The sequence below is a fragment of the Hibiscus syriacus genome, unplaced genomic scaffold (genome assembly GCF_006381635.1).
Source record: "Hibiscus syriacus cultivar Baekdansim isolate YM2019G1 unplaced genomic scaffold, ASM638163v2 tig00117032_pilon, whole genome shotgun sequence".
Taxonomy (NCBI): domain Eukaryota; kingdom Viridiplantae; phylum Streptophyta; class Magnoliopsida; order Malvales; family Malvaceae; genus Hibiscus; species Hibiscus syriacus.
Window position 1 is genome coordinate 596,010 of NW_024063532.1, and position 22,132 is coordinate 618,141.

The 22,132-nt window shown below is 35.6% G+C and overlaps 2 protein-coding genes and 1 pseudogene across 2 annotated transcripts; 2 read left to right on the plus strand and 1 right to left on the minus strand.

The window, feature by feature from the left end:
• Window positions 1-2: 2 nt before the first annotated feature.
• On the minus strand, window positions 3-6,749 carry LOC120196327 (subtilisin-like protease SBT2.2). Its single transcript, XM_039198150.1, has 10 exons — window positions 6,387-6,749; window positions 5,596-5,749; window positions 4,904-5,301; window positions 3,804-3,899; window positions 3,634-3,706; window positions 2,833-3,115; window positions 1,570-1,901; window positions 1,062-1,332; window positions 695-976; window positions 3-600 (listed from the first exon to the last, which is right to left on the minus strand). Exons 1-10 carry the CDS (start codon window positions 6,617-6,619, stop codon window positions 173-175), a joined length of 2,550 nt encoding a protein of 849 aa, XP_039054081.1. The 5' UTR covers window positions 6,620-6,749; the 3' UTR covers window positions 3-172.
• Window positions 6,750-9,893: 3,144 nt separating this feature from the next.
• On the plus strand, window positions 9,894-18,428 carry LOC120196238 (annotated as a pseudogene).
• A 3,101-nt stretch (window positions 18,429-21,529) lies between these two features.
• Window positions 21,530-22,132, plus strand: LOC120196286 (protein G1-like6). Its single transcript, XM_039198122.1, has one exon. It carries the CDS (start codon window positions 21,584-21,586, stop codon window positions 22,097-22,099), a length of 516 nt encoding a protein of 171 aa, XP_039054053.1. The 5' UTR covers window positions 21,530-21,583; the 3' UTR covers window positions 22,100-22,132.

Below are 22,132 nucleotides of genomic sequence, written 5' to 3' on the forward strand. Positions count from 1 at the left end.
AAATTATTTCATCCTTCTTATTTCTAGAAAATACAAATTGATTTTATGCATTTACAGGCTAAACGAATGAAAAAATTGGTTACATCCATGAAAGCTGAAGCTGAAAAGAAGAAAACCAACAAACCAAAGGACCCCATCCAATCCAACACTAAAATCACTATTTTATCTACCCTCAGCTGTTAGTGGTATTGTAGGATAATTTTACAATGACCGATAATGGAATGCCGAGCTTATGGCCTCGGTCTCCAAAAAGTCCAATCCTCCCAAAGCTTGCCACAGAATGGTTCATTGTTGCATTAAAGATTATTGTCAAGACCTGCTTCTCTCCCATGCCAATGAAGAATCGAGTTGGAGTCACCTTCATCGACACCCCGTATGGAGCACTCCAGCCGATTTTGTATGTTTCATTGCCAGCAATGTTAGTCACTGTTTTTTCAACCATTTTAGACTGGTTCAGTCTAGCAATGGTAATGGATGGCAGGTTTAGGTCAGCACTACCAATGGTAGAATTACAGCCCCAACAGTTTTGACCAGTGTAATTCAAGATCACTGGACCAGAACCATTGATGCCGCAAAGAAAAGACATATAATCATCGTAAGCTGCAACAAGCAAGTACATATATAGTAAGAATGAGATGTACATTGAGACATAACTACTGAAGAATGTCTTATAGACAAAAGCAGAATGACTTACTCATATCCAAGATCAGACCAGGATCAAGGGCTGAAGTAGCATCCACAAAACCACTGCCCATGTCGAATGGCGTTGCTGGAGACTGATTTACATCAGGATCAGCATAAACACGCTGGGCCATTATGGGGCCACCACTCTTGTCATAAAGAGAAGCAGTTGTTGAGAGTGCAGATGCGATGGCTGCAGGGCTGAAATGAGGAAACTTTTGTTTTACCAGTGCAGCAAGCCCAGCAATATGAGGAGCAGCCATGCTTGTTCCAGACATCATTGCAAAGCTTTCACCTAAGAAGTCAAGTTAATTGTTTAAGAATAATGTACCTCATATAGAATTTTAACTGAACTATCCATTACTTCACGATTCTAATACCTTGAAATTCAACCGAATCTGTACCAAGTGAACTCCAGGCAGCCCATATCATATTTCCAGGAGCAACCAAGTTAGGTTTCATTATGTCTGCATCATCTAGAGAACTGTCTTCAGGATCTGGTCCTCTAGCCGAGTAATACATAACCTTCGGAGCAGTAATGCTATAGTTTGCTTTCAGTCCACCTGAAATGGTAGCCACTGCCCCAAATCTAGCAATTTTCCTTGCAAGTCCTTTTCTCTCCAAAGAAGAATTGTAATATTGGAGTAAAATCTGCTCAAGACAATAATAAAAATCAGTAATTTTTCTGATTGTGTTTGTGTCTGTGCATGTATGTAGAGGTAGTGGAAGGGTACTCCAAATTCTAACACTGGTAACAATTTATCAGATGTTTTAGAAATAATTTCCAACATTCTCCCACCATATTCAATTAAAAATAAAGAAACAAGACATGAGAAATAATAATAAAATTTGTATGTGCCTTGCGGAAGTAATATGTAGAATCTGCACCTTGGAATCCTCTGGGGATGGAATTATAATGCCAGGCATTTCCAATGGTGTGGGATTAAGCTGAAAACCAATTACAAAAGAATCCATGAAGAACACAACTCCAGCTGCACTGAGGTTCTTTGCAGTTTCTAGGGCCTGCTTGATTGTAGAGAGTCCAAGCACAAATCGGATTGAATAGCTACAGATTAACAGGTTTCCTTGGATAAGTTCCTCATTGAAGTTACTGGAGTCTTGGCACTCGCTCACATACATATCATTGGCAAGTGGTGTGTCATTGCATAGAGCATGAACTGCCGATATCAGTGTATACATTTTATTCGTATCAGTCCCCGCTGTCAAAAATAAAAGAGTAAGAAAGTAAGTATTATGTAAGCTTAGTAATAATGGATACTCTGCATGACATTTATAATAACGCAATTCCATAAATCAATGGATTAGTGGCATAGGCTTTGATATATAAGGATCGAACTACTAATCATAAATTTCAGGAGTGAAACAATTAGTTAATGAAGGGGAGAGAGGAATTTATAACAAAAATCCTGCACAGAAAAGGAATATGCATGGAAAAATAGTTAAAGTAACAAAGCAGTACAAGAAAAATACTTTTAAGTATAGCCATAACAGGCAACATCCTTTCGATGGGTGATCATGCAAGTATTAGTTTAATCATCCCATGACTTCTGTATAATTCATATTTATCAGTCACTCGATGAAGGGGAGAGAAGAATTTACAACAAAAATCTGGCACACAAAAAAGAATATGCATGGAAAAATAGTTAAAAATAACAAAGTAGTATAAGAACAAGTATGTTGAGTTTGGTATAGCCATAACTAGGCAGCACCCTTTCGATGGGGGTGATCATACACGTATTAGTTATTATTAATCATCCCATAACTTTTTGCATATTTCATATTTACCAAATCACATGATTTGACAATTTACTCTACCCATAAGGCATGTTAACTTTCAAACTCGTATGACATTTGTATCACACGACAATCATGTATAGTATTACGACTACAAATTTTACTTGTATTAACAAATATAAATTGTAGAAAATGATACGAAAAGATATAAACAAGCTGTCAATTTGAACATCTCAAAACATGTCCCTTATTGGGCACTTCTTCTGCCTCAATTTTGTAGAAAACATTGTTTTATACCGATGCTTCTTCTTTTTTTCCTTTCCCAATTTGTTAAAGCATGCTTAACAAATCCATCGGATAAATAGAGAAGTCAATAGATCTGAAAGGAAAACTTACGTGCAAGTCCAACTCCAGGGATAGTTACATTGTTTCCAAGGATGATGGAGTTAGAATATGCTCTGTCATGAGAGGCAGCACCAACGGTGAAGATCCATGGACTGAAAGAAGACATGCTCTTAGGTGATGGCCCAGTATTGCCAGCAGCTTGCACAACAAAAATGCCAGTCTTTACAGCAGATAGCAATGCCATGTCGATGGGATTGAAAAATGTTGCAATACCAGGTGGACGCCTGTTGGGAGTTATTGATAAGTTTATGATGTCAACCCCATCTTGAGCTGCCTGAAAAAGTATCATGATAAAGCAATCGATAATTGGTGCCAAAATGGTTGCAGTGAAAGGAAAGATTCTATCTCCATGCGTAATTCTTACAAATAAAAAAAAGTATTTTCACTGTAGCCAAAAGAATTATTGCCCAAGAAGATCCATTACTTCCCCCATTGATATTCTGTGGTCTACAAGAAGGATGCAAGGTCCATTTTTACCTACGGGTTTTATTTCCTTCATTGACACTGATTTAACAAAAGGACTTCTTCTAAAACAAAGAAGCCTTGTCAATTTGGTTCAAATGTAGAAAAAAAAGAGGCTTCTTATAACAATGGACACTATTTTTCTTTTTCTTTTTCTTTTTTTTTTGGTGGGTTTAGTGTTTGAAGGGTTATAGCATGAAACTGCAGATAAAATCTGAGTTATAATATCAGTTCCCAAAAGCAAGTCTCTAAATGTTCATCTTCAAATGGTTATGAATGAGTACATAACCCAAATACTACTCAACACTTGAATTTCAAACCATGATGTACCTGATCTATAGCAGCAACTACATCTGCAGCAAATCCTCCAAAGCTCTTATACAAAGCCTTGTAAACAGCAATACTGGAAAACATGGCCACATCATTAGTATGATTAAGTAGAAATACTGGCTCAAAGTATAGCTTTGGTAGATAATTGAAAAGGGGATCCGAAAACTTACTGTGAACGGGGAGCCATCCCACTAGCATTTCCAAAGTGGTGCCCAGCAACCACCACTGGAATCCCATGGTTTCCTGCAGCAACAGAAGCTGTGTGCCTGCGTTAATATTATATCCATTGGTAACATTAGAAGATTGAGTCAACCAATAATATCAGGTCAGCACATAAGCAGGTAGCCAGAAGTTATTGCATATCATTCAGCATTGACACTATTGTGGTAAGCATAGGTCCATTGTTCATACATTATGTGAAAAGAAGGTTGTCTATAGCATTTAACAATTATTATTCAAGAAAGTAAACGGCCATCTTTGAGATTCCAACATCAAGCAATTTGCTTCACATTATTACATTGACGAAACAACACAACTTCTATTGCATTGGGAAAGACAATATGATACATTTTTTAAATCAATGGCAGTATGGCACTAAACAGGAACAGGTGTGCAAAGCACTACCCTTAAAAATCTAGGAACAAAATAAGGGAAAAGAATGTCACTCTAACACATATATAGGCTTATCTAATAATTACGAGCATTGTCCACATAGGAGCAAGGAGGGAAGAATATCAAATATATAATCTAAGTCGGTTCTTCCAACAGAAAAGAGAAGGATGATCAAACATGTTTATCTGTAACATATAGAGCTAACAATTTTCTCAAGGGATTGGAAAAATGTGTGGAAATCTTGACCACAAACCACAAAAAATTCTCATAATAGCATCTTTAGTCTAGTGATATAGAGCTCACAAGTTTCTATTGAAAACTTACAAGTTTTTTTAGCATATAGAGCTTACAGGTTTTTATTGGGAACTTGCACGTTCTTTGTAGAATATGGAGCTTCCAAGTTTCTACTATTTTTTCTAATAAATTCCCATAATAGCATCTTTTTTCTGGTGGTACCTGGTTAGTAGCATAGTTAAATTTATTTACGTCAATATTTATAATATAAATTTTCTATAAGTTCATCTCAATGTTAAGTTTCTATCTAAGATCACCTGGTTAAAGTTGTTCCTTATCTCCCCTCTAATCTTAAAGCAATTAAAAAATTCAGAAAATATTACTAACACAACAATGATCTACAAAATGCAAAAGATTCACTCACGTGCCATGGCCATCACCATCAAATGGTGATGCAGAATCCTGTGACGAATTGAATATTCCTCTTGTTATTGCAGATGCTGCAAAATGGCGAGCTCCAACAAGCTTCCTATTGCATGATCCAGATGGAAATTCCCGTGTCACCTCACAAACGCCAGAGAAATGGGCTGGAACTGGGTACGAATGCTCCGACACATCATCAGCAAAGCTGGGATGAGTTGGATCAATACCAGTATCGATGAACCCAATTACAATTCCCTCTCCAGCAGTTTCAAATCCTCCTCCCTGGGACCATGCACCCTTCGGCAAACCCAAAAATTGTGGAGTATGGGTGGTTGCAGTTCTAACAGAGAAATCCAATGCAACATTTGCTACTTCTCTTCTCCTCGAAAGCTTTTTCGCCTTAGAAATAAAGAATACAACAAAACTAAGACCATTCTGCCTAATTAATAACAAAATTTTCCAAAAGGAAATTAAAAGCTATATGTCATGACATCTTCTAAGACGCTAAGAGCCTAAATGATATGCACACACCAAAGAAGATATGTCAAACATATTTCATATATTTAGTAAGGATAAATAAAATATTAAACTTAAAAATGCTACAACTTTCAGAAAGCACTCAGCAGGATAATGATGATGATAGCATTTGACTAAATGGTGTGTAATTATGAGGAATGTTGATTGATGCTAAACCTGTTCAGGGGTGATAAACACAGCAAAGCCATTGACCAAGTAGTGGTAACTATACAACTTCAGATATTTCTCCCCCCTCAAGGCTCTCTTTAACAAAGAATCATGAACTCGAAAAATATATGATCGAGAACTTGGATGAGATCTTGACTTATTCCTACATATAAAAGAACACATCCAAAATGAAGAAACAGTCAAGTTTTTTAAAAAAAAAAATACATTCCCAAACAACCTATAATTATAAAGGATCCAAGAAATGCAAAAGAGATATTCAACTTGAGAGAGAAGTGAAAAAGGGAACAGCAAGCACAATAATCAGCATTCAGCAAATTATTGGTTATTTTTTAAAGTCAAGTGTCAACATGGTGAAGCTGAGACCCAGAATGTCTATCTTAAAAAGTATTTTGCAAGTAAAAATACTAGTTTCCAGAAGGATATTTTATGCTCTTCTTTTGAAGTAATACTAACCCCAAAAAGAGAAGAAGAAAAACATAATTTGAGGTTGTCAAAACTAAAGGCAGATGCTAGATTTGATGACATTCCCTAACAGCCAAATCCCCTTGCCCCACAGAAAGAAACAAGAGGACCCCTTACAGTTTAAATAATAATTAACCATCAACGGTCCATAAATTATTTAGAAAAACTATTAAAACAAGCATTTACACTTCAGAAATTCCAAGTACTTGAATTATTAAAACTACAAAATACAAAAAAGAAATCACATTTTTTCAGGGGGGGAAAAACTGTTGCCGACAACGGCTTAATTCTACTGAACCGAGGGTAAAATTCCACACCTTGGTTTGTGAAACCTGTTTAATCTCCCTGAAGAAGAACCATTGTGGAACCGATGATGACCCTGCCTTCTTAGCTGTTCCTCAAATTGATGAGCCGCGGGAGCTTGCTTAAGAGTGACGATGTAAATATCCGTGCTTGCATCTGAACCCGAATCCTCCTGACTCAGAGTGTTCACAAAAAACCCAAAACAAAGTGGCAACAGCACCAAAAACAGGCAATGAAAGTTGCCCATTTTGAGTGAAATCAAAATCCCAGATTTTCAAACCAAACAAAACCTTCACACTAAAAGATACAAGCAGCAGCAGAAGGTTCAGTGAAGAAAATAAGGTAAGGTTCTGTATGCTGAAGAAATCCAAGGCAGTGGTGAAGAAGAAAAATCCTACCCTCTTCCTTTATGAGGAACGTGTGAACACAGCTGCAGTTGATGAAAAGAAGGAAAGAAAGGGCAAAGAGAGCCGTTAATTAAGATATAGTGGATTCATGGAAAGAGTTGAGGGACTCTGACAGCTAAGGGTGTGCAAAAAAATCCAATTCAATCCAATTGGGTCGATCTGATTTGTTGATTCAATTTAAAAATTTTAGATATCTGATTATTTTTTAATTTTCAGATAGTTATGTTCGGGTATACGAATTTTTTTTCAAATTATCAGATCAGATACGTATCGATAAAAAACCATGTTTAGATTATCTGAAAACTCAAAAAATTTTGAGTAGTATCGATATCACTTCATGATATCAGTATTATTTTGAGGTTCTGTTTTCATGGTATTAGTACTGTCTTAGCAGTATCGGTACTACTTAGTTAAAATTAAATTTTTTACTCGATTAAAGTTTGAAATATTTAGTAAAAATTATTTCAAAAATATTTTCAGTATAGATCTCAATTTTCCATTTGAATAAGGAGTAAAAACTGACGTTTTAAACTTTAAGTAATATATATATATATATATATTTTAAATAATTGAATCGAATATAATCTTAAAATTTATAAAATTAATTAATAAATTTGTTTGGTATATCAATATATCAAAATATTTTCAACAATTGTGTTGTTACTGTACACTACTTTAGGCTATTTAACATTTAAGGACTATTTTATTATACTATGTTACTTAAAATTTTAATCATAGTGAGACATGTAATTACATAAACAAATTGTTGAAAAAGAAGTAAATATGAATATTTTAAATTATGTTAATTTTTTTAGAATTTTTTGCAAAAAAAATAGAGTTGGATCTTGATATTTAAATATCTGATCTAAAATTTAAGATATTCAAAAATTTAAATCGAATAATATATGATATTTGATAATGCATACTCCTAGTGACATCACCATTTTTTTCTTTTAATTATCGGTATATATATTTATAAAAGAAGTTAAGCCTATGAAAGGAGAATCTGTAACTTTCCTCGGATGCTGTGTTTTGTTTTTCTTAACGTTCTCTTATCATTTTAATCATTATTTCAACAAATATCAACGTTCGTTTTCTTTTTGGTTTCCTCCGTTCCCATCTGTTAAGTTATTTGATGTTACACACTTCATTTCGGGATTTAAATTTTTATATAATTATTGTATTAATAGTTTGTCAAATCTATAATTTAAGGATAAATTTTAAAAAAAAATTTATTTAATTTAAAATTTATTTAAATTATAAAAATCAAATTTTAATAAAATAAAGTGATAATTTTTCTTTTTCTTTTTTACAAAACTCAAAGAATAAATATCACAACAATGAAAAAAGAAGAAGCATAAGAAAGGAATGGAGGGGAAAAGATTGGGATGTGAAAAGGGACAGGAATAAGGATAAGTCGGGTTAAATTTTTAATTGATTTGGATATTTTTATCTTATTATTCGTCATTTGATAAGAATTTATAAAGATTTTATCTAACTTATTTTTAGATAAGAACGTGCATTAGATTTAAATTGAATCAAAAATTTTCACTCTAAGTATGAATATGACCCTTTTCAGCTTAGTTGGTAGAGCGTAATGCTCTTAATCTTGTGGTCGTGCGAACGAGTCTCACGGTGAGCAATTCATAATTCTGATTGCCGGAGGTCTTTTACGGAAGCTGCTCTCAACCTAGCGTTGGGAACAGCCTACTATCTTACCCCCCTCACTCCACATTACATATGGGAATAGGATCAGCTAATTTTTTTATGAATATGACCCTTTTCAAATTTGCCTTAAAAGAATTATCATACCCAAACTTAAATATAAAAAAAAACTCTAATCTTAGAAAATTATATCACAAAAAATTATATTTGAGTCTCATACCCATCTAAACTAGACACCAACAAAAGAATTACAAAAATGATTACCGAAGTGATGCATACACTGGAATAGTGTCACATATAGAAAATATATATTTTAGTTTCACAACTTAAAATTTAACAGTGACAGTATTTTATAGTGTCATGCGATAATATTATTCGATATCATGTGTTAAATAAATTAATTTTATAAATTTTGTATCTATTTTCACATCAATTTATTCTTCAAAGTTGTTTAATTGTATCATTCTATGTTCTATCCCTAACTTAAAACCCTAAACTAATAAACTTAAACCCTAAATCATAATCTTATAACCTCTAAAACATAAACCCTAAACCTTATCTTTAAACCCTCGATTTAGAATTTTAAGTTTAGAGTAGATATAGAATGATGCATTTTAATAATTTCGGGAGTTATTGATACAAAATATGATAATGAGCGAAAATGATAAATTGAATCTACTATCAAGACAAAACTTACCCTTTTATCATTATTTTATTAAATATGAAATTATTTAATACACTATACCATCACGTGAGATTGTGTATTAAATTTCATCGATATTATATAATTTTTTTCGTTCCATTACTTTTGTTTAATGTTGACCCAGCACATAATTTTAGGAGGTTAATTTGGTAACATGTCAATTCATATAAAATGAAGGAAAGGATAAAATTATCTTTAAAAAGTGTTTGATATATTTGTTTTGATAAGATAGATAATAAATAATAAATAATATCAATATTATTATTTTTTAATTTTTTAATAAAATATTTTGAATGAGATAATTTTAAAATCTACAAAGAAAAAATTTAGTAAGACAGTAGAAATATTAAATTTCAATTGATTTTTTTGGAACAATTCCTATCTAAGAAGAGGGAAAGAAGAGTTATATTATTTAAGAATATTAACTTACAATCTAAAAGGAAAGGAAAATATTAATTGAGAACTTTTAACGGTATATTCTAAAAATTATTGACTCAATTAAAAATTTGTGTCATGCCACTTCATTAACGACATGCATCTTTTTAACGGACAGAATGAATTTTTAAGTATTAAAATCAACAACTCCTCAAGTGTATCATATTGAATGTTTTGCCATAGTTCAAGGTCCATTCGTAGAATTATCCTAAGAGAAATTATAAATTTAAAACGTTGTCGTAGAGTGGAAATTTTGACAGCAGAGCCGTTGGCATCGACTATTTTATTGGGGGGAAAAAAGTGAAACAAATCTGAAGGAAAGAGCATTTGTTTTGTGTTGTGTTAGTGAGAATTGTTTTTAGATCGATCATTCAAATTTCGTAGGGAAGAAAAAGAAAGAAATGGCTGGAAATCCAGATCACTTGTTCAATTTGAGGAACAATTTCTACTTGGGTTCGTACCAGGTTGCCATCTACAACAGCGATATTCCCCATCTCTCCACCGACGACGCCGTCGAACGCGACTGTATCCTTTATCGCTCTTACATCGCCCTCGGAAGCTATCAAGTATTTCCAACCCATCCCCTTTTAATCTCAATTTGATTTCTTATTTCTAAGCAGTTTAGAATTTCTGAAAATTTCAGCTGGTGATCAGTGAGATCGATTCCTCCGCTGCCACTCCTCTCCAAGCCGTTAAATTGCTCGCTCTCTATCTCTCCAATCCTCGCGACAAGGTTGAAGTTCCTATTGAGAACTGCCTCGTTTTCTTTTTTGTTACAGGAAAAATCTGTTATTGATCGAGGTGTTCTATGATTAGGAATCGGCGATTTCCAGCTTGAAGGAATGGTTGGCAGATCCAGCAATTGGAAACAATGCCATCTTAAGGTTGATCGCTGGAATCGTTTTATTTCACGAAGAAGATTATAATGAGGCTCTTAAACACACCAATGCCGGTGGCACCATAGAATTGTGAGTTGTCCCTTTTGACTTCATTTTTCTCTTTCTCATATGTTACGTCTTTATTTTAATTTCTGATCTGACTTCATTTATTGTTCTTTGTATCTTCAAATTTGTGAACATTTGCTATATATGTACTGTTATTTTATCTGGCCTGCTTAACCGTAGGTCTGGTCATTTGATTTTTAGGCTCTTCAGTCTCAGTATCTTAGGTATAGGACGAAGTATTGGGTGTTCTTTGATAAGGTAAAGATCACATTCCATTATCTAAAGCGAGAATGGTAAAGGAGAATAAAAGAAGAATAAAAAAGGAAATATTCCCCTGGTTCGAAATTAACAACCGACAGAATTACATGTTGGTCGGATAAATTAACCCGTGTTGAGAATTAAGCAATGCCAGCTGGAAATCTTGCCAGCTGGAACTGTTAGCTGCTGGTTTTGTTAACTGATTCTGTTAGGATTAGTTAGGTGGTTAAGCCAATTGTCCATTAATGGGTTAAACTATCAGTTTTAACTCATGAAGGGAGCAATTAGCATGGCTATATTAACAGGTCATTTGACCAAGGGCTGAAATAGCTTTTAGCCTACATTCTGTTTTCTCAATGCTTTAGTCCATTCTTTCTGTTTTTCCAGAACGTTGTTCATATAAGTTTTAACATGGTATCAGATGTCTAGCGATCCAATTGCCAGTGGTTCTACGGTGATCTTTCTTTGATGATTCTATTTTCTGCTCATCATGCCTGACTAATTTGTTGCGGTCGAAGCTGCATCAGAAGGAAGCAGTGCTGCTGCTGCCAATAATAGGATGGTGGAGACGCCATTCATGAACAAGTATGTTAATGTTCGACTAGATGACAACAACTTCCTTCTTTGGAAGCAGCAAGTTCTCTTTATGATTCAAGGACACGAGTTGGAACATCTGCTGGATGAATCACTGCCGATTCCACCTCAAACCATTGTCGATGAATCTGGTGAATTAATAGTGAATCCGGCGTATCGGCATCACAAAAAGCAAGATAGTTTATTGGCATCCGGGCTTCTTTCAACAATCAGTCCTTCCATTCTTCCTCAGCTTGTAGGAGCACTTACCTCTGCTAAGAGCTTGTAGAAGCACATACCTCTACTAAGATCTGGAATACAGTTCTCAGCATGTTCTCGAAGCTCTCCACTACAAAGATTATGAGCCTCCATGGAAGACTCATGTCTCTTTAAAAAAAGGAGACCTATATATGCGCAAATTTTCCACACAAATCAAGGAGATTTGTGACTTGCTTGCGACGAGTGGAAGCCCGGTGTCTGAGATTGATAAAATTGTTACGTTACTCAATGGGCTACTAGGTGATTTCGAACCATTTGTTGTTGCCATAATAGTGAGTCGTGAACCTTATACCTTTGACACTGTCACTTCAGTTCTCATTGATGCTGAATCGAGGATTGGTGACCTTATGAAGACATCTGTCAGCATAAACTTGACCAGGCATAATAATTACAGTGGAGGAAATGCTAATGGTAATCGTGACAAGTATTACACTAATAATAGATTGAATGATACTCGAGAAAAAACTCAAAACATGAATAAGTATAAGGGCAGACCTAGGCATCAATGTCAATTATGTGGGAAGATTGGTCATTTAGTGGATAGGTGTTGGCATCGCTTCGATGAGAACTTTAAAGGAGTAGCCTCTAGGCAGTCCATAGATACCAATGAGATGCAGGCCAACGTATGTAAATATGATGCTAATGATTCGTCTTATAATCCGTTTGTTCACACAGCTATAGGTGGTGAGGTGGTCACTGAAGATGCCACTACTGACACTGTGCAAATCAACTCTCTCATTGTTAAAGGAGTATTGTCTGCTACTGACAAGTGGTATCCCGATTCAGGTGCTACTCACCATGTGAGCAACGACAAAGCTGCAACATCCTTGGGTCGACCATACTCGGGAAAAGGTAAGGTCTACCTTGGTAATGGTTCCACTTTACCCATCTCACATATAAGTAATGTGCCATTGACTGCCAATACATGTGACTTACTAAAAAATGTCTTGTGCATCCCAAAAATAACTAGGAATTTGTTGTCTGTTTCTAAACTTACACAAGACAACAATGTATATCTCGAGTTTCACTCAGACAAGTGTTTTGTGAAGGATGAAAGAACTGGTCGAATCCTGTTGGAAGGAAAACTGGAAAATGGGTTGTATTGCTTTAATAAAATTGCTCGAATGGATGGCATGCTTCATCAGGTTACTGCTCCTGCTGAAGAAAAAGACGTTAAGTCCAATAAAAGTTTTTGGTTATGGCATCGACGGTTGGGACACCCTGTATCAAAAATCCTATCTTCGCTCTTTCATGTTAAGAATGTTGTTAATGATAATAGTGAAATATGTGTTGCATGTCAGCTAGGAAAAAGTCACAGGCTTCCTTTTATGCAATCTGATACAGTCTACAGTCGTTTGTTTGAGCTGGTAGAAACTGATGTATGGGGTCCAACACCGATTAAGTCTGGTGGTTGGCAATATTATGTTTCGTTTATAGATATGTACAGCAGGAATGTCTGGGTATACTTGATGTGTAATAAATTGGATATTACTCAAGCATTCAATTTGTTTCATGCTCTTATTAAAAATCAGTTTAAAACAAACATTGTTGCTTTACAAACTGATGGTGGAGGTAAGTATCGAGGTTTAGAGCGTTATCTTGCAGCTGCAGGAATTAAACATATGATTACATGTCCACATACCTCGCAACATAATGGTGTAGTTGAGCGCAAACACCGACACATCATTGATACAACCTTAACACTTCTAGCTCAGTCAGCAGTTCCCTTTAAATATTGGTCGTATGCTGTTCTTACTGCAGTTTACCTAATCAATAGGTTACCTGCAAATCTTCTTGGAGGAATCTCATCATTCGAGAAGCTGTATGGTAAGAAACCCGATTATCAGTTTCTTAGAATTTTTGGCTGTCAATGCTTCCCATGTCTTCGACCTTTCAATCGACACAAGTTTGACTTCAGGTCCAAGCCGTGTGTGTTTCTTGGCTACTCTCCACAACATCATGGATATCAGTGCCTTGATGAATCAGTCGTGTGTATATTTCTCGACACGTGGTGTTTAATGAAAATGTGTTTCCATGTGTGTCTCAGCGTGTTGGTATTAATCAACGTGGTAAGCAAGTTGACTGGGTTGTTCCTTTCCCTTGCAAGGAGGTCAGCTTGACCGATCACGAGGATACTGGGTGCGATAATCCGGCTAATTACCTGACTCGGTAAATGATACTGTGGCAGACTCGTCTCACACACCTGGTGTAAGTGTTAGTCACCATGATAGAGCTTACACAATGGAGGTAGAGCCAGATGTTGTGTCTAGAGCTGCTGCTCAACCAGAGGCTACTCACAGTGAGTCTATGCATTCGGGTGCTGCTTCAAATGATGACCAAAATGGTTCAGCAAGTGTTCAGGAGTCAGGTGCTTCATGCAGGACTGTGTCTGATGAATATAACAATGTGGATGCTCAGCACACCACAAATAGGCACCACATGGTTACTCGCAGCAAAGCAGGAATCTTCAAACCTAAGGTTTATAATGCCTTGTTTAATGAGACTCCTCTGAATGTGCAGGATGCTCTACAACATAAACATTGGCGTGCTGCAGGAGAAATGGAATTCAAGGCGTTAACTGATAATAACACGTGGAAGTTGGTTCCTCTGCCAGCTGATCGAAAGGTCATTGGGTGTAAGTGGTTGTTTCGTATTAAACACAACTCGGATGGTTTTGTTAATAGATTCAAAGCACGACTTGTTGCAAAAGGGTATTCTCAAGTACCAGGATGTGACTTTGTTGACACCTTCAGTCATGTGGTGCGATTCTTCACGATAAATGTGTTACTATCGGTTGCTGCTTCACGAGGATGGCAAGTATATCAAGTAGATGTTAATAATGCTTTCCTCAAAGGCGATCTACAGGGAGGAAGTATACATGACTCAACCAGAAGGGTTCGAGTAGACTGGTGATCGTGGAGAAAAACTAGTGTGCAAGCTTCAAAAGGCCCTTTATGGACTTAGACAAGCCCCTCGTAATTTGTATCATAAGCTTCAACAATGCCTGTGTGATATGGGATTTCAACCTTCTAGAGCTGATAGCTCTTTATTCATTCATGGCATGAAACATGATACCACATATGTTGTGTATGTTGATGATATTCTTGTAACAGTTTCTTCTGAAAAACGTGTTAACGAGGTTAAGAAGCAACTTCATGACAGGTTCTCGTTAAAGGATCTCGGGCTTATTCACTATTTTTTTGGTATTGAAGCTGTTCATACAACAACTGGGATGTTTTTGAATCAAAAGAAGTATGTGGAAGAGCTGTTGACCAAGTTTAGTGTATATGGTAAACCAGTGGACACACCTTTACCTATTACTCCTAAGTTGAGTTCAGAAAATACAGGAGCTCCAGTGAATGCTCAATAGTATCGAAGTGCAGTTGGTGCGCTATTGTATGTGTGTCATACTAGACCAGATATTGCTTTGTTGTTCATAAGGTAGCACAATTTATGCAGTCCCCTTGTGAAGCTCATTGGACAGGCGTTAAACGCATTCTACGTTACTTAAAAGGTACAATGGATTATGGGTTATGGTTGAACAAAGGTCAAGGACAACTTCAAATCAAGGCGTGTACAGATGCAGATTGGGGCAGTGACCCCGATGATAGACGATCGATTTTCGGGTATTGTGTTTACCTAGGAAGTCATTTGTTGTCATGGAGCTCACGCAAGCAAAGGTCGGTGTCTCGATCAACAGTTGAGGCAGAATACAGAAGCCTTGCTGACACAACGGCTGAGGTTCTTTGGGTTAAAGCAGTTCTAGATGACATGAATGTTGAACTGTCTCAAACTCCGGTTATATGGTGTGATAATACCAATACTGTTGCCATGGCTGCTAATCCAGTTTTGCATGCCAAAGTTAAACATGTGGACTTAGATGTTCACTTTGTTAGGGAAAAAGTCATGGACAAGCAACTAATAGTCAATTATGTTCCTGCAAATTGCCAATTTGCAGATGTGTTAACAAAGCCGTTGGTTATAACTCGATTTCAGGAATTACGCCAAAAGCTCAATGTGTTCTTCGCTGCAAAGGCTTCAGCTGCACAAAGAACTAAGTTTTTTTTCAAGAAATTGAAAAAACGGGGTGAATGTTGAGAATTAAGCAATGCCGGTTGGAAATCTTGCCAGCTGGAACTGTTAGCTGCTGGTTTTGTTAACTGATTCTGTTAGGATTAGTTAGGTGGTTAATCCAGCTGTCCATTAATGGGTTAAACTATCAGTGTTAACTCATGAAGGGAGCAATTAGCATGGCTATATTAACAGGTCCATTCTTTCTGTTTTTCCAGAACGTTGTCCATAGAGGTTTTAACACCCTGTACAGTCTTGCTGATGTTTAAATCTCTGCTATTTCATGTCCGTCAAAAATTGCCAGTTGTTTTATTCAATTATTCTGCATCCAGACCATTACCAATGTTATGATAAGACATGCCAATTTTGTGGTCTTATTTTTTCATGAAACAGAAAACACCCTGAACTTGTTGCACGTATTATCATAGAAAATGATCAACGTTATTTAGCACTTTACCAAGCTGTTCTCTTGGGGTTGGGGGGTGCTCTTCGAATTGGTTCTAAAGTATGGGGATTAGGCTTTACATTGTAACAAAAAGATGATCTGTAACTGGTTTAGGGCACAAATATCGATTGCTCCCAGTTTCCAGTTCACGGAAGATACCCAAGCATAGATTCTAAATGATGAGCTTTATTTCTTCTTCTCCCTGCAAAGAGAAAAATAAGTGACCCACCTTGATTTAATGGATCAAAATAGATGCAAAAGACATATCAGGAAAGATTTTAGATCCAATCAAACAGATGGTATTTTTTAAAATTTTCTGCCAGTGTATCTCTTCAAACTACAGCGAACTAATTAGGCTCTTATATGCTGCGGCTGACTTCTACCAGCTTAATCCATATATTTAGAAATAGAAGGAACTGTAGCAGTATATATTTGGAAAGATTTTATATTTTGTGCCTGTCTTCTACCAGCTTAATGTATATATTTAGAAGTAGAAGGAACTTGTAAATAAGGTTAGATATAACTAAAAGCCATTATTTACCGTAAATACAATCTAATAGTGGTTCTGTAATTGATGTTGAGTTATTCTGGAATATATTTTTGGCAAATATGCTTGCAAATTAGTAGTTGATGTCCAATTCCTCTAGAAAATATGTTCCTTCAAGTGATTCCTCTGAAAGGCCTTATGTTCCTGCTAGTGACTACTTTAACTGCTTAAGCGAGAAACTGAGTAATTTATTTGTGTACAAGACAAATTGGAAGCTCTGGTACATCTGATGAAGTCAATGTGCTCTTTCCTTTCAGGCATGCGCTGAATGTGCAAATATTCATATAGATGCACCGGTCAGACTATGCGGAGAGACAGCTGAGGGTCATGCAGCAGATTGATGAGGATCATACACTGACGCAACTTGCAAATGCATGGTTGAATCTGGCCGTGGTATGGGATACTTTTCTTTTTAGTAACACGATAAATGAGAAACAATAGATGGTTTAATGGCATTTTCTATCTTATCAGGGTGGTTCCAAGATACAGGAAGCCTATCTGATCTTCCAAGATTTCTCTGAGAAATACCTTATGACTGGATTGATCCTCAATGGGAAGGCTGTCTGCTGTATGCATATGGGAAGCTTTGATGAAGCTGAAACACTTTTGCTTGAAGCACTTAATAAGGCAAGCATAATCTGTGGCAATTTTTTGTTTTCTCAATTTTATCTTATGATTTCGCTTTTCTTTTGGTGTTTGTTTATACCTCCAAGAACAAGATTGGCTACAGCTATTGTGTTTCATGATTATAAATTACAGTTCTTTCAGATTTAATACGCATCAAGTTTCAATTAGTGTAAATATAACCTCTGAATGGCATCAAATGATTGTGAATTTGACTCTTAAACTTCTTCCAGCCCTTTAAAATACTGTCCGTTTTTATATTCTGGATTCATCACGATGATGAATATTTCACTCCCAAGTTTTATTGCTTCAAAGCAATTAGATGATGCTCATGTTATAAGTGCATGTGATGAGAGGGTTTTATTTGTAAATGGATACAGGATGCAAAGGATCCGGAAGCTCTTGCCAACCTGGTTGTATGCAGTCTTCACCTTGGTAATCATCTTCACGTTAAGGTAAACTAGCTTTTCGTTTCCTCTATTTTGGGCTTTCCTTTTTGTTTTTTTCCTTGACTAATTCGATTACATTTTCCCAAAGTGCTCTATAAAAGAGTACAAAAGGCTAGTTTGGTTTATCAAAAAGAGTCCAACATGTTCAATGGTTAATACTTGGTAACTAGATTAATGGGATACACCATACTAAGAGTTTTCATTTGTTATTCATGTTAGCATATTTTATTCCTGTCTGTATTTTTATCGGATATAGTGGAACAGTACAAAAATTAGTGTATCTCTGAACCTGCTAACCAAATCGCTAAGTTTCTATTCTGGTTTGCCAAAGTTGGCAACATAGCCACGTCTTAATTTTGAGGCTTGATATTTCAAGCCTTATTGCTAGGTCCTCCCTCCTGTAAAGAAGTTTGTAGACTAATATCTTACTTTTCTGCTGTTGCTGTTCTAGATCTTAACTGATGTGCTGCATTCATAATTGATTTTTTAAATGCCATAATCCTTACCGTGTAATGATTAAATATGAATGCAGCCAATTGAAACTCACACATCCAGAACACATTCTTGTTAAGCATGTATCATCATCGGCCGAAGATAATTTTGAAAGAGCAGTGCAATCAGTTGCTTGAAGATGTGGAGTTTGTTTTTGATAAAAGGTAAACGGTTATGCCTGGGCACAACTGTTAGGTGGCGTTTGGTTGGATGGAATCCCTTGAAATTGGTGGGAATTGGAATCTAATTTCACCACTTTCCCATGTTTGGTTCAAGTTTTTCAAGGGAATTGGAATCCCTGATGGAATTCAATTCATCAAATGAGGAAAAGTGAATTTCATCCAAATTGTTGGAGGGAATTGAAATTTGATCATACTACCCTCATCAATCCTTTGGTAACTTATTCATATATTGAATAAAAATATTTTTTTATTATTTCGGGTTGGATTTCTAATTCATATGGTCGGGTCGGGTGAAACTTTATTTTGGTCGGGTCGGGTTCGGGTTTAGGGTGAAAAAAATTGGACCGACCCGAAAATATATATAATTCAGGTCAGGTCGGATTAAGTCACTGTTTTTATTATTTCGGGTCGGGTAGGGTTGGATTTCTAATTCATATATTCGAGTCGGGCCGGGTGAAACTTTATTTTGTTCGGGTCGGGTCGGGTTTTTTAAGTGTGATATTCGGGTCGAGTCGGTTGGGTTTTTTTAAGTGTGATATTCGGGTTAAGTCGGGTTCGGGTTTAGGGTGAAAAAACCGGACCAACCCGAAAAAAATATATAATTTTACCTTATATATTTAAGAATAATTATAATAATATCCCTCTATATATAATTTTTTTCAATTAAGTTAATGTTTTTATTGAATAAAAATAATTTTTTTATTATTGAGTCGTGTCGGGTCGAGTTTCTAATTAATATATTGAATAAAAATAGTTTTTGGTATATTTTTTAGTAACTAATTAATATACTCCGATTGGAATGTATCGAAATATTACTCCATCTTTTGGTAACTTATTAACATATTTTTATTGCGATGATTTTAACTTATAATGTTTATTAGCATGATTTTTATAATTTATTGAAATGAATAATCAATCAATAAAATGAAAATTTAATATTTTTTAGTTTTTTATAATATATTACTACATGTAAGTTGTAAAATAAACTAAAATAAAGCAAAAAAATAAAAAGGGCAATTCTGTTATTTTACATTATTGAAATCAAATTCATCTGACATGTCTGCGAACCAAACATAATATGAAATTGGATTTCAATTTTATTTCCTGCCAACCAAACAGAATATGGAATTGGATTTCAATTCTTACAGATTCTAATTCCTTCACAGATTCTAATTCCCAAACATTCTAGCAAACCAAACGTCACTTTAGTCCTATTATTCTCTGGGTTTTACAACTTGCCATAATCAATATATATTCCGTGTGTTGACGAAAGAGGAGGTTTGGGTTGTTGTTGTTGGCTGGTTGGTTAGATAAGGTAAAATTCATATACTGAAGTCTAAATAAATGGTTCTATTTGCTTTCATTCTTTTTTTAAAAAAATGGTATTATGATAACTTTTTTATTTTTATTTTCTTTTTTAAAAAGGAAAATAGAGTTCATTTTCTATTTGCTTTCATTTTTTTTTAAATGGTATTGCAGTGAAGTGAGTGTACTTTGAACAGTCGCATTGCACCCAGGTCAAGCATATCCAAATGTCAATTTCATAAACAATAGTCGACCACCTGCACGCCATCCATCATTCAATTCAACTAAGTGCTTATTTTTGTAACAGGAAGGACCAATAATGATCTAAGCATAGCTCTTAACATACCTTATATTGACCGCTCCCGAAGTTCATGGCATGCCCACTACCATCCAACCAACCCGACATATACCGAAAATTTCTTGAACTGTCTGACGTCTCTACTGTCCAATTTCAATGACCAAATCATTAGCAACATCATTTCTCATTAGATGGTGTGTAATGAGGCACTCGAATCAAGCACCCAATATATGTGAGTTCATTTCATGTTGAATACATTTTTGCTTGAAATTTCCAGCAATTAACCAATACCACATGCAAAGAGCCAAAGAGCCAACCATACATCCAAAATCAAACTTTATTTATTTATTATATGTCCAAATAATTATTTTTTTATTGAGAAAATAAGTGGATTCATTTAATTCTAAAACCTATATAATTTTATTAAATATTAAAATTGAAATTTAGGTATCATATTAATAAATATAATTTTAAATTTTATTAAAGAGAAGTAGAAAACGCAAATGTGTGGTACAAGACAAATCATTTGTCATATTCTCTTATCTTCTCATATTGTGCGAGTGATAGAGTGAATAAATCTGGGCCACGGATACAACAGACAAACACTTCCTAATATCTATTCTGACTCTTGAAATTGCTCCATCTCTCTCTTGTTCCACTCATCACTGCTTTGCCTCCCAATTATTGCCTTCTTCTCTTTGATCCTTAATTTATTGTGTATTTCATCATTATATCGATATACAGTTATACACTACACAAATATGTGTTTCATATTCATTGAAAATACTAAAATCTGAGTCACTCAGAGAAATTAATATGTTTATTATAAACAACATTTTTAACATTCGAACACGTAAATAAATTAAATATATATAAATATTTGAATCTACCGTTCATATTATTGTCGTTAATCTTTTATATGTTAAGAAATTGAAACGTCCCAAGATCCCAAGGTTACGTTTCAACTGGTTCCTTGTTCGTAAAGAAAATCATATATTTTTAATATATGAATATACTCGACCAACTAATGAATCTACGGAGGATGATTTCTTTAATTTTTTTTTTAAAATAACATTCAATTTTTAAAAATTTTAAGAATAATTATTAGATTGTTTTAATAATCTCTTATTTAAAAAAAATCTAACAATATATTATATTGTATAATATAACCCTGAAAAAAATTAATTGTCCTCTAAAAATGCAATACAAGATCCATCACTGTTGTGGATTCAGCATTATTTCCATCATTAATTGTCCTCTAAAAATGGTTTGGCTGTTCATTGCTGCAATACAATTCTACTACAAATCCGTGTCTAATAATTATTGGTTAACAATTATTAACAAATTCTCTCCTGCTCACACACACACGCATATATAGGTACCGATGATCAACATTTCAAATCCATTGTTCTTCAAATGCAGAGAACAAGGAACACATTAGCAAAGGAATCATCCTTGATCCAACAACTGTATCCGTTGTTGTAGCTTCACTACCCTAGCTAACCAGCAATTCCAAAAGCCAATTAAATTCAACATGTCAGCCGCCGTAGCAGCCGCCGCCGCCGCCGCAAGAGTCTCATCTAACCGCAGTTCTCATCATCGAAGTAACCAGCAGGCAGTGAACCATCAACGTTGGACACCCATTTTCCCACCATCGCCACAACCCGCACTGCTCGTCCCAGCTTTTAGCCGCTATGAATCACAGAAGCAACGTGACTGGAACGCGTTCGTGCAGTACCTGAAGATGCATCGCCCACACTTGTGTCTCTCCCAGTGCAGCGGCGTACACGTGCTCGAATTCTTGGAGTATCGGTTCGTGGACACCAAAATCCACACCCAGAACTGTCCCTTTTTGGTGGACCGACCTGAACCACCATCGTCATGCTCTTGCCCTCTCAAGGAAGATTGGAGCAGCTTGGATGGTCTGGTCGGCCGGCTCCGTGTGGCTTTTGAGGAGAACGGAGGTCAACCGGTGATGAACCCTTTCAGTGCCGGAGTTGTAAGGCTGTACCTGAGGCAAGTGAAGGAGGCTCAAGCAAAGGGTAGATGAAATAGCTCACTCGCAAAGAAGAACTCAACAGCT

Bases quoted from the DNA above. Each gene is read 5' to 3' on its own strand.
- LOC120196286 (XM_039198122.1), top strand. From the start codon at position 21,584: ATGTCAGCCGCCGTAGCAGCCGCCGCCGCCGCCGCAAGAGTCTCATCT.
- LOC120196327 (XM_039198150.1), bottom strand. From the start codon at position 6,619: ATGGGCAACTTTCATTGCCTGTTTTTGGTGCTGTTGCCACTTTGTTTT. The intron at 1,902-2,832 runs GTAAGTTTTCCT...TATTTTTGACAG, and splicing joins CCCTGGAGTTGGACTTGCAC to CGGGGACTGATACGAATAAA. The intron at 977-1,061 runs GTATTAGAATCG...TTGACTTCTTAG, and splicing joins AGATTCGGTTGAATTTCAAG to GTGAAAGCTTTGCAATGATG.